General features: G+C 39.7%; 1 protein-coding gene and 1 long non-coding RNA gene across 2 annotated transcripts; one reads left to right on the forward strand and one right to left on the reverse strand.

The window, feature by feature from the left end:
- The first annotated feature begins 1,327 nt into the window (after positions 1-1,327).
- tmem196 (transmembrane protein 196) lies at positions 1,328-10,339 on the forward strand. The gene is made up of 5 exons (XM_032535956.1): positions 1,328-1,951; positions 3,603-3,659; positions 8,747-8,882; positions 9,858-9,976; positions 10,084-10,339. Exons 1-5 carry the CDS (start codon positions 1,787-1,789, stop codon positions 10,153-10,155), a joined length of 549 nt encoding a protein of 182 aa, XP_032391847.1. The 5' UTR covers positions 1,328-1,786; the 3' UTR covers positions 10,156-10,339.
- LOC116701915 (uncharacterized) lies at positions 5,921-6,226 on the reverse strand. The gene is made up of 2 exons (XR_004335032.1): positions 6,181-6,226; positions 5,921-5,983 (listed from the first exon to the last, which is right to left on the reverse strand). It is a non-coding gene; the product is annotated as an uncharacterized LOC116701915 (long non-coding RNA).
- Positions 10,340-10,622: the final 283 nt, after the last annotated feature.

Genomic DNA, 10,622 nt, shown 5'->3' on the forward strand with positions numbered 1-10,622 from the left:
CGCAACGACCGTACACTGTGGAGGTCTCGGCTAAATTATAGTCAACAGCGCCACCTTGGGACTTTTACCCAAAGAGTACCATACCTTGTGGTTCAAACCCAAGTTCCTATATTTTTAACTTATTCCTATTCTCTAACCGAGTTTCCATCAATCGCAGGCAAGACCACAATTAAAAGTCAGAGACGTGGATTCAGAACCACACAACAGGGTTTGTCTATGTTGCCTAATAAATTTAAGAAATCTGTTAAAATGACCAAAAATAACGAAAGAAAACAAGATGAACAACAATCTTGAAAAAATGGAGGAGATAGAGGCTACAAGCGTCCTTCAGAGCGACTGCAGCCAAATTCAAACTAAGTGGCCTAAAAGTTCACACTGTAGCCTACTGCAATAAATAAAACAACCGCAGCAAAGGCACTCTTACGGTAAATGCATGCACAGGAGAAAAATGAGCCCCTCTGTACACCTTACAATAGCTGTAGCCGCTATTACAAAAACATATACAAGAGATCTTCGACAGTATTCCTCTGAAACAAAAGGATCAACTGAAAGCAAACTAGAACCTAAATTACAAACAAAAACTGTCCAATAAAATATTTTCGAACCAGGCAAAGCAGCAGGGGCATGCGTCCCTGCTCTGCAAAGACATCCATTAAATTGGCTACGTTTTTTTTTTTTTTTTTTTTTTTTTTAATAGATTTAAATCATCCAGTTTTGACAACATAGTATACCTTGGCTGTACTGGTCACCTCTCCTAATCAATGACAGTCAGGAAACTCCCGGCATCTAGCGGACCTTCACGCCGGGTTTACTGTAGCCTATGATGGTGAATCCATCATTTGTGAAAATACAATCATTAAACACATTATAGATGAGATTAATAATCAAGAATAAAACTGTGTTTAGGAATTGCATAGGCTACTAATGTGTATAAATGGAGGACCGATGCTTCATAAATGATTAATTAAGCATTTACTGATAGGCCAGCTACTGTTTGGTGTGTAGTTAGGCTACTGGGGACTACAGAAGCATAGCCAGTCCTGAGCTGTAAAAGCTACACGTGACTCATTTTCACTTGCTGGGAGATCATCCCAAATTGGTGAAGAATCATTTTTCATCATCATTTTTTAACATCAAGTGTCTGTGCACCAAACTCTCGTTTTTGATGATTGTGTTCCTTTTCTATCCCGTCTACCTTTTTATGTAAAGAAGATTGACCTTGTAGTTGAAAGGTAAACTTGATTGCCTTAACTCACACTGTTTATCCAACCGATCTAAAGCCTGGGATCTGTGAAGTCCTCTCACAGAGCTGCACAATGAGCCTGAGAACTGTCAGCTTTATTAGTGTTTGAATGTTTCCACATCTGGGGGGAGGCTGCGACTCTAGGACTCCTGGCATCGGCTCTGGATTGCGCACGTCTCTCTTTCTGTGTGTGTGTGTGTGTGTGTGTGTGTGTGTGTGTGTGTGTGTGTTCGCGCGCAGCGGTGCTTAAGTACCTTGGACAGCGCCAGGCACAAACGCACTTGTGCATGCGTAGGTACTACACCGGAGCTCTCCCTCTTTTACAAACAATATCCACCCGCAGAGCCAGTTTCATTCCTCCCGTTTTGTTTCCTTTAACCTTCCTACTCCTCTTGGACTTTCTAGTTCGGATAAATAACCTCTCTTTTCAGCCGGGTATGAAGCAGTAGAGCCGCGCCGCGCTTGGAACACCGAGAAGCGTACTCCTCTCTCGCCCTCCCTGCCGCTTCCTCCTGCTGGATCTGGAGAGATGCCCGGGGCAGGATGTGCTCCAGCCGCAAGATCCTGTGGAGCCTGCTCCTGCTGTCCGTGGTGGAGGTGGGCCTGGGTGTGGCGAGCATCGTCCTGGGAGCCGTGGGCATTAGCTGGGTCCGGGGACAGCACAAGCCGCAGCAGGGCGACGCGTCCCCGGTGTGGAGCGGACTCTGTGTACGTCCTCAAAACAACTTTTGTCCTTACTTTTCCTTATTTACCTCCAGAGAGGATACCTATCTCCTGGGGTGTTGTGGAGCTAAAAGTCAAGGGAACTGCCAGCCTTCTTACTTAAATTGTGTAGCTAATTTTTTGTTAAATGATTTTCATGAATGCCTCATTTCATAGGTTATACAATTGTAACTACTATCATAACTCTAACCTTTTGATTCATCAATTAAAAAACACACTACAAATCAGTAGTTATTCTTAAAAATCCTCACATTTACATCACACAGTTTGCAGTTTTTGAGGGCACAGTAGAACTGTAAGTTGTGTCTCTTCCTCCAGTATACAGACCCAGGTGTGTGGTGAAGACTAATCATTTTGGTTATGTTTGTCTTTTATGTGGCTTAATCTGTTTGTCTATTACTGTAGATGTTAGAGAGACACAAACAGCCATTTGGCCTATGGATATCTCTGTTTTGGGGCTAAAGATCAGTTTCATTCATTCATGCTTGAATTGTTGCTCTGTTCTTTGGAGAGTTAACGCTTTTTTTTACACACAATCAGCTCACTCCTCTGCATAAGTCTCCTGCTGTGACAGTGCCGCTCTTGGCCTCATTGTTTTGATTTTGCTGATGAGCAATAATAAGCTGAGTTTCTGACATTTCTAGCAGCAGCTACATATAACGTCATACTGTACCGTGACTATGAACACATTCTTATTGCTGAAAATTACTAATAGTATTGCCTGGAGCTTAGTCAACATGAGATAAGTATTTCGAAGATGCAAGAGTGGTGTACATATGTGGAAAGACAGCAGTAAGTGATATTACAATATATAGGTTGTATATTTGTATGTGAATGCATGTAGCGTGTGTGTACATAAAGTTGCTGCAAAGCTGTTATGCAATGTGACATGTGTGTTCAACCTCACAGCTGTTGAATGCTGCCTGCTGAGCTAGCTACTGTCTCGTGTTTACTCAAAGATCTCCTGTCAAGAGCTGAGAGTCATTTATACTGACTGACCGCTTCCCCCTTGAGCAGTTCAAATTTCCAACCTTTGATTATAGAGTGTGCTGCTGAAACAGAGAAGTGATACTCGTTCATTTACTCTTTTTTATGATTATTTTTGGGGGATTCTTTCCCTTTATTTTAGAGGGATAGTGGCTAGACAGGGAAGGGGTGAGAGAGGTGGGCGATGACACGCAGCAAAGGGCCGCAGGTCGAATCCAAACCCGGGCCGCTGCAAAGGACTCAGCCTACATGGGGCGAACGCTCTTTCTGGGTGAGCTAGAGGTTGCCCCATTTAATCTGTTAATTTTTTATTACAATTACAAAACTAACTGAAAGTAACTTGTCACAAAAACATGTTTTTAGTTAAGTTCAACTAAGTGGATTTTTTTCCGTCTGAATCACTGACATCCAGGATAATGTTCCTTCCTGCTCGAAGCCTACAATAACACACTATTTTTAGAGGGAGAAACTTGCATCTGCATAGCCAAGTGTAAATAATACATTCTCCCTTTCCTGTTGTCAAGACAGGGAGGATGGAGTGATATCAATAGTTTAAGTTTCATATTGTTTCTTAACCAGTAATTACCTTGAGACTGCAACTTCTGAAACTGTTCAATGACTCATTTAGTTGTTCTCTCTCTCTATCCAGTTTCTGGTCTGTGGGATGTGTGGAGTGCTGTGTGCTCGCAAGAGGACAGGTCTCATTGTAAGTATTTATTTAGCTGTTTCCCAGTGGCCTCTTCTGTTGTCCTTTCTGACGTGTATTAGCAGCGGCGCTGCTAGCCATTTTGGTGCCCTAAGCATAATTTCTTTATGATGCCCCCCCCAAAAAAAACATTTGTTTTGGCCAGTTTAACTTTTATTACCAACCATATAACTCAATAAGAATAACACAATAGCAACATCACAATGTAACACCTAAGAAAAAATAAAACATAAAAGGTAAATCAACTTTGCGCAGTATACAAAACAGCCAAAACATACATACACACAATTATGGGATGTGCAAAATCTTTGCAGGAGTTAAATAATCATCCATAACTACAAACTTTAAAGCAAAAGTATACAAGTAAGCAATCTTCTTCAATAAAGCAACAATTTAGAAGCAGAAAAGTCACACAATTTTACTTTACTTTGTAAACACACTATGTAGATCAGCTAAAACACACACAATCAAGAATTAAGAAGTGGATAATATTATCAATGTCAATCTAAGATCTTTTGCTGTGTATCTGTCCCTAAACTGCTGGTACTGCAGGGCTTGGTACTGTTGTGGAGCCTACAGACCTGCTGGCCGGCTGGGGTTGATGTGAGCCTGAACTGCTGGTAGATGGGTGCTCGGTGTCTGTATCGTCCTCTTGGTCACATGCTCCTTGTACATATCTCAGCATTGACCCTGCATTATATTAGAAATATGAAGGATCAGAAAAAGGATCAGTATAGAAAGAGACAAAATAGTCAAACAAAGACTCTTATACCAAAAAAAATATAAACATTTAAAACTGAAAGCTTGCTTTATTTATCAACTATTTGATGAATCTAATCTAATCAAATATAAAAGCATAACAGAATGAGTTGCAATATTGAACACAATTCAACAATGTTGCTTTATAGCATTCATAATGACATTTTATGTTCATATCATACCTACAGAACTAAAAGCAAAATGATAGACCTACACCTTACACAAGACTACATTTCTAAAACTTAAACATTAGACATTATTACCATTTAACTGAATACAACTAAAATATGGTTTACGAGAACATTTTGTCTACTACAAAACGTTTTTCTATTTCACCAGCATGCCTTTGCATCCTGACATACAGGCAAACAAAACGCAAGTTCATTTTGTCACGTAGCCTAGCTTCTGTCACATTCAGATGTGGCTAAGCTAGCTATGGCAGCAATACTGCAAGCACGACTTCATTATTATCAAGAGCCCTTTTCTGTCCCACTGCACATCCGACACATCACCCAATTTGTGTGAGAGACTGTAGCCTGATGAATTCTACTGAATGACAATCCTAAAGATGTTCGTGGGTTTATTATGCATTGCAAATGCCAAAATGTGCGGTCTCAAATGACACTTATAGGTAAACTTTGCTTAATGCCTGACTAAAGACTATTATTCGCACGCTACACGGTAATAAATGGTCGGAAGAGGAATTGTTAGCACTGACTGCTAACTGTTACTGTGACCAAGTACGGACCACCGTCACGTCAAAATAAACATAAACTACTGCTCAATATCTAAAGTAAAGTAACAGCTAGCTGGCATCAGTTACTTGTAAAATGCATAAATAATGTTTAACAGTAAATTCTCACTTTAGCTTGCACCTAAGTTATAACATATTTGAGTTTGCTAGCATTAGCAATAACGTCAGCTAGTTTGAGGTAAATGCATGGGCTAACCATTACCTTAGCAGCACATTTCCCTATTGAAGAATGATTAAACACGGTCTTACCTGCAAGTAATGCAAGGGCATCATCTCACAGTTGGTTCTTCTATCTTTTCTCGGCTCCTGACTCCTGCTGTCTTTTCTAGGCCATTTCCAAAAAAAGTTGACTTAGCCCAAACTTTGTCAGGTGCGATCCAACAGACCACTGAGATTGGAAAGTCCCCTACACATTGCACAAAGCGTATTTTTTTTTGAAAAAAAAAAAACATCCTATGATTTTATAAATATTTTTTTTGTGTAAAAATGCTATGAATCTATTTTGGGCTTGACTTTTTAATCTATTCGTGAATATATAATATATCGTCAATATACTTTCGGTGAACTTAGCTAACTCCCCTACACATTGCACAAAGCTTATTTTTTGAAAAAAAAAATTTAATAAATTAATTTAATTTTATAAATATTTTTTTTGTATAAATAGGTCAAAAGGTCAAGCTGCATAATAGATTTATAGCATTTATTTACATACAAAAAGTATTTAAAAAATCAAAGGATGGGTTTTTTGAAAAAAAATAAGCTTTGTGCAATGTGTAGGGGGGTAAGCTGAGTTCAACAAAAGTGTTTTGACCTCAAAAGGTGCAATGTGTAGCGGACTTAGCTGAGTTCAACAACAGTGTTTTGACATGTATATATATGACATATGACATTATAGATTTACATAATTTATTTACATAACAAAATATTTATAAAATCATAGGATGTTTAAAAAAAAAAGCTTCATGCAATGTGTAGGGGAGTTAGCTGAGTTCACCAAAATGTGTTGACATAAATAGGTCAAAAGGTCAAGCCTTTTTTGACATAAAAAAATATTTATTAAATAAAAGTTTGTGACGTAAGAAAGTTTTTTCCCCCCCAAAAAATAAGCTTTGTGCAATGTGTAGGGGAGGTAGCTGAGTTAAACTCAAGTAAAACCGACTTTACCACAGTTTGGGAAGTTGAGTGTGTGTGTGTGTTTTGAGGGGGGGCATCATTGTTACTTTCTTGAGCAATTGAATATAGCTATTGTTCTGCCTGTTTTGTGATATACATGCCTAAAAAAGTGCCTAATATTTCTATACTGAAATAATATTGGCATTATAATTACCATGACTATGATGATTTTTCATTAGGCGTGATGCGCGTGGTGGGAGCGGCGGCAGTTTAGACATTTTTAGGAATGCGTTTTTTCCTTTGGCAAGGGTTAGATGGGAAGATCCAAACAAGTGTCATATTTGTACTTTAAATATGAAGCTACAGCTAGCAGCCAGTTAGCTTAGCTTAGCACGACTAAAACAACCTTTAAACGTACACATGTTCCAAAACAAGTTCCTTCTCGAGACTACATTGCAGTGGCATCCGTCCATGACGATTGTGATTGGTTTAAAGAAATGCCAATAAACCAGAGCACATTTTTCTCCCATCCTGGTAGGTTGTGTGACTAGCCTGACCCTACTCCACAGCGCTGTGGAGAAAGGTAATGCGAGACTATATTATTTTTAATCTGGCAAAAAAACATGAGTGCAGTATGTGTAGTATGTGTAGTATGTGTACTATTTCTTGGTCTGGGTGAGTAACTTCTTGGAGTCTCTACTGGTTGCCTGGCAACTGGTCCCCAGCCAAGAAATATTCCAGCACATAACCCTGAGGTATTTGTATCTATTTACTAAGATAAGATGAGCGCCCGCTGGCTGTAGCTTCATATTTAACAGACAAGTGTTCTATTGATCTTATGGTGGCCGAGACGGTTTAACACAAATACAAAAGCTACAACACTAACAAAACTGAACAAAACCAACATACAATTTCTGAGATGATTGGCATTTTTTGAGGAAAAAGATCCTGTGAAAGGTGATGAAGATGAAACCCAAATAACTATTCATTATTATGTATTGAAAAGTGTTTCACTTCGAAAGATAATCAATTTTGAACACTAATACTGTTGCTATTCAGTGAATTGTGTCATTGATATTATGTAGCCTACTGTCACCCATCATGCATCAAATATTAATACACACACATCAACTCTCATGAGTATACACTCTGAAGGATCCGAATATAGAAATATATTACTGTAATGGTCTGTGTCATGATTATTTACACATTATCCCCAGGAAGTTTCTAAGTAAAGACGATCTAAAGGTTCTGTGTGATTGTTTGTGTGTGTGTGTGTGTGTGTGTGTGTGTGTGTGTGTGTGTGTTGTCCTGTCAGGTGCATACAGTGCATGTGTTCTGAAAAAGACATTTGAGGAAACCAGAGGAGACAAGCAGTCACCTCTCCTCTTCTCTTTCTGTCTTTCTTTCCATCTTTGGAAATCCCATCTTTCTGCTCTGTAATCGCATCACAGTCTGGACTGAATAACATCTCTCTCTCTCTCTCTCTCTCTCTCTCTCTCTCTCTCTCCCTCTCCCTCTCCCTCGCGGTCTCTGTCTCCTGCAGGGAGGGCACTAATGATGGATCAATGTCAGCACAATCCACTGTAACCGAGACATCTCTCAACCTTTCTCTCCCTCTTTCTCACCCCATCCAACCCCACCTAGTGTCTCTGTTGCCATTTTCATCGTCGTGACTTCCTCTTTTTCATTCCCCTCATCCATCTACCTTCTCTGTTCAATCTCATCCTTCTTGCTTCTATGCTCTGACTCTCTCAATCTTTATTCCTCATCTCATTCCATCCCCTTACTCATTGTTTGCCTGCGGGATGATGATTGCATTAGGTCGGTTGGCCTCCGGAGTCCTGCCAGTCGCTTTCCACACTTCGCCGGTTAATGACTGAAATTGGAGAAGCCCTTTTTCATGCGGTTAAAGGCAATAAAGGCATCTGTTCTGGGAGCAATGAAAGATGACCTGAACTCCAGCCATAATAGACACATGTGCACGTGCATGCACAATAAACAAGGAGTAGTATTAAATAGACTGGATTTTATTATTCACATCGCAAAGTAACAGAACTGCAGTCATTTTCCAATCAGATCCTTCTGGGAAAAGAATTGGATTTTTGTACTCTGTTTGAGTTTTCCAGCTGCTTTACTATTCTAAGGAGGTAATCTATAGAGTTTGTTTGATTAAATACTGAAAGGAACCAACCCCGTAACATGCAAATCTGACACAAAAACAAATAGATGCTATCATATTTACAATCTTTGCAATATTTTCTAATACAAAATGAGATTTATTTTGACTGATACGCGTTACTCATCACCGCAACCATCCTCCAAAACAACATTATGGAAGCTCAGTAGTAGTTTATCTCCCGTCTCATCAAATTTTGTCTGTTTGCTTACAGTTTTGTAGATAAAATATCAATTCTGCAGTCTGCATTAACATCAACCATTCTCTGCCTCTGTCCCTCAGATGATCTTATTTTCGGCATGCTGTATTTGTGGTCTGATTGGTGGGATCCTAAACTTCCAGTTTGTTCGGGCGCTGAACAAACGACCAGACTCCTTGCACTCAATCCATCTGGCTGCCATGACTCTGGCCTGTCTGGGTAAACAAAAAATAACAACACACTGTGATGAAATGCAAAACACATCAAAAAGCATGTACTAGGTTCTCCAGTCAGTACCCTTGATCAAGGCACTAGCTCAGATCTGGAGTTGGTCCCCGGGCGCTTTAAATGGCTGTCCACTGCTCCCTTGAGGGAAGGGTTAAATGCAGAAAAGGAATTTTGCTACTTGTATATCTATGTGACAATAAAGTACCTTTACCTTTACACAGTTAAACACAATTATTAAAGTCTATTCTATTTGACATATGTATGCTAACATCATATAGCAGTAAATGCTGATGTCAACGTGCTAAAATGCTCAAAGTGACAATGCGATTCAATTTAATTCAATTGTAATCACAACAGAAGTTATCTGACACTTTAGAGATAGAGTAGGTCTAGACCACACTATAATTTACAAAGATCCAACAATTCACTACAAGCTTGTCAGTATGCTAATTAGACATTGTACATTTGCTAATTAGCATAAAGCACAACGGATGCCGCTTGTTTTCCATCTGTTTGGTCATAAACCAATGTAGTACACATTAAACCCACACTTTAAAATACCTGATGGTTGCAGAAGATGAAAAGCTAAGCACCACCTGAGGATTACATGAACATCTGTACCAAATTTCACAGCACTCCATCCAATAGTTTTCAAGAAATTTCAATGGATAGGTGAAATCTTTGCCCTGCTGGTAGGGCTAAAGGGAAAGGTCAGGGGATCAACAAAGTATTTAGGATTCATCCTTTTGGGATCATGAATGTCTGGACAAAATTGCATGGCAATCCATCCAATTGTTGTTGAGATATTTCAGTTTGGACCAACATGATGGACCAACCACCATAAAGAGGCTGTCATTCTCACGACATCACTAGCATGGCTAAAAAAGCATAAAATACTAAAGATAGGACAGCCCGCTCTTCTTCCATTGTTTGTTCAGCTGGTTTCCCATTTCCTGTCTTGTCCAGGGATCTCTTTCTGTACCTTATCCACATGGCTCACCTGTCGCCTGGCAAGCTCTGAGCAGCAGAGGATGTTCCTGGAGAGGGAACACTCGCTGCATCATTCGCATGAGATGACCGAGAAGGTACAGAAGGATATGATAGCAAATGCATGTTTCATGACGTAAGAAGATTTTTGAAGTTTGTGTTTGGGCAGTGTATGTTAAGTTATAAAGTGCATTTGTGTTTCCAGGAGATCCTGGACAACTCCAGCAACGGTATTCCTCAGATATCTTACAACGGACACACCACAGTATCACCATAACGTGTCACAACAGGTTACTTGCACACACTGAAACAGAGGCTGTTCATATGTATCGCTTGCTGTCAGAAGACAATTACAGCCTGTACTTCTTTTTACACATCCTGTGGGAGATGCAATAACCAGATCCTGACTGCAGGGAGTGGATGGTCTCTCACCTGGGAAGCCATTTTCTCTTCCGCTGGAGAACATTTTGATAACAAGATGGAGGCATTTGTGCTTTTGAATATTTATGCAAACACAGGTTCAAACCAAGATGGAGAGCTGCCGTTTGGGTCATAATTCAGATGACAAACATCTGCATTACATCATCTCACCTTTAAACTAATTAGCAAGAAGGATAGCTTTTATCCAATGAAATGCCTCAAAGTAATGAGCACAAACCAAGCATGCAGCTGATTCACTTGAAGGGCTACTGCTTTTTCAGTCTCAGTGTCTTTATTCTCTCTCTCTCTCTCTCTCTCTCTCTC

This window comes from Etheostoma spectabile, chromosome 14 (assembly GCF_008692095.1).
Source record: "Etheostoma spectabile isolate EspeVRDwgs_2016 chromosome 14, UIUC_Espe_1.0, whole genome shotgun sequence".
Lineage (NCBI taxonomy): Eukaryota > Metazoa > Chordata > Actinopteri > Perciformes > Percidae > Etheostoma > Etheostoma spectabile.

Bases quoted from the DNA above. Each gene is read 5' to 3' on its own strand.
- tmem196 (XM_032535956.1), top strand. From the start codon at position 1,787: ATGTGCTCCAGCCGCAAGATCCTGTGGAGCCTGCTCCTGCTGTCCGTG. The intron at 3,660-8,746 runs GTAAGTATTTAT...TCTGTCCCTCAG, and splicing joins GCAAGAGGACAGGTCTCATT to ATGATCTTATTTTCGGCATG. The intron at 8,883-9,857 runs GTAAACAAAAAA...TGTCTTGTCCAG, and splicing joins CATGACTCTGGCCTGTCTGG to GGATCTCTTTCTGTACCTTA.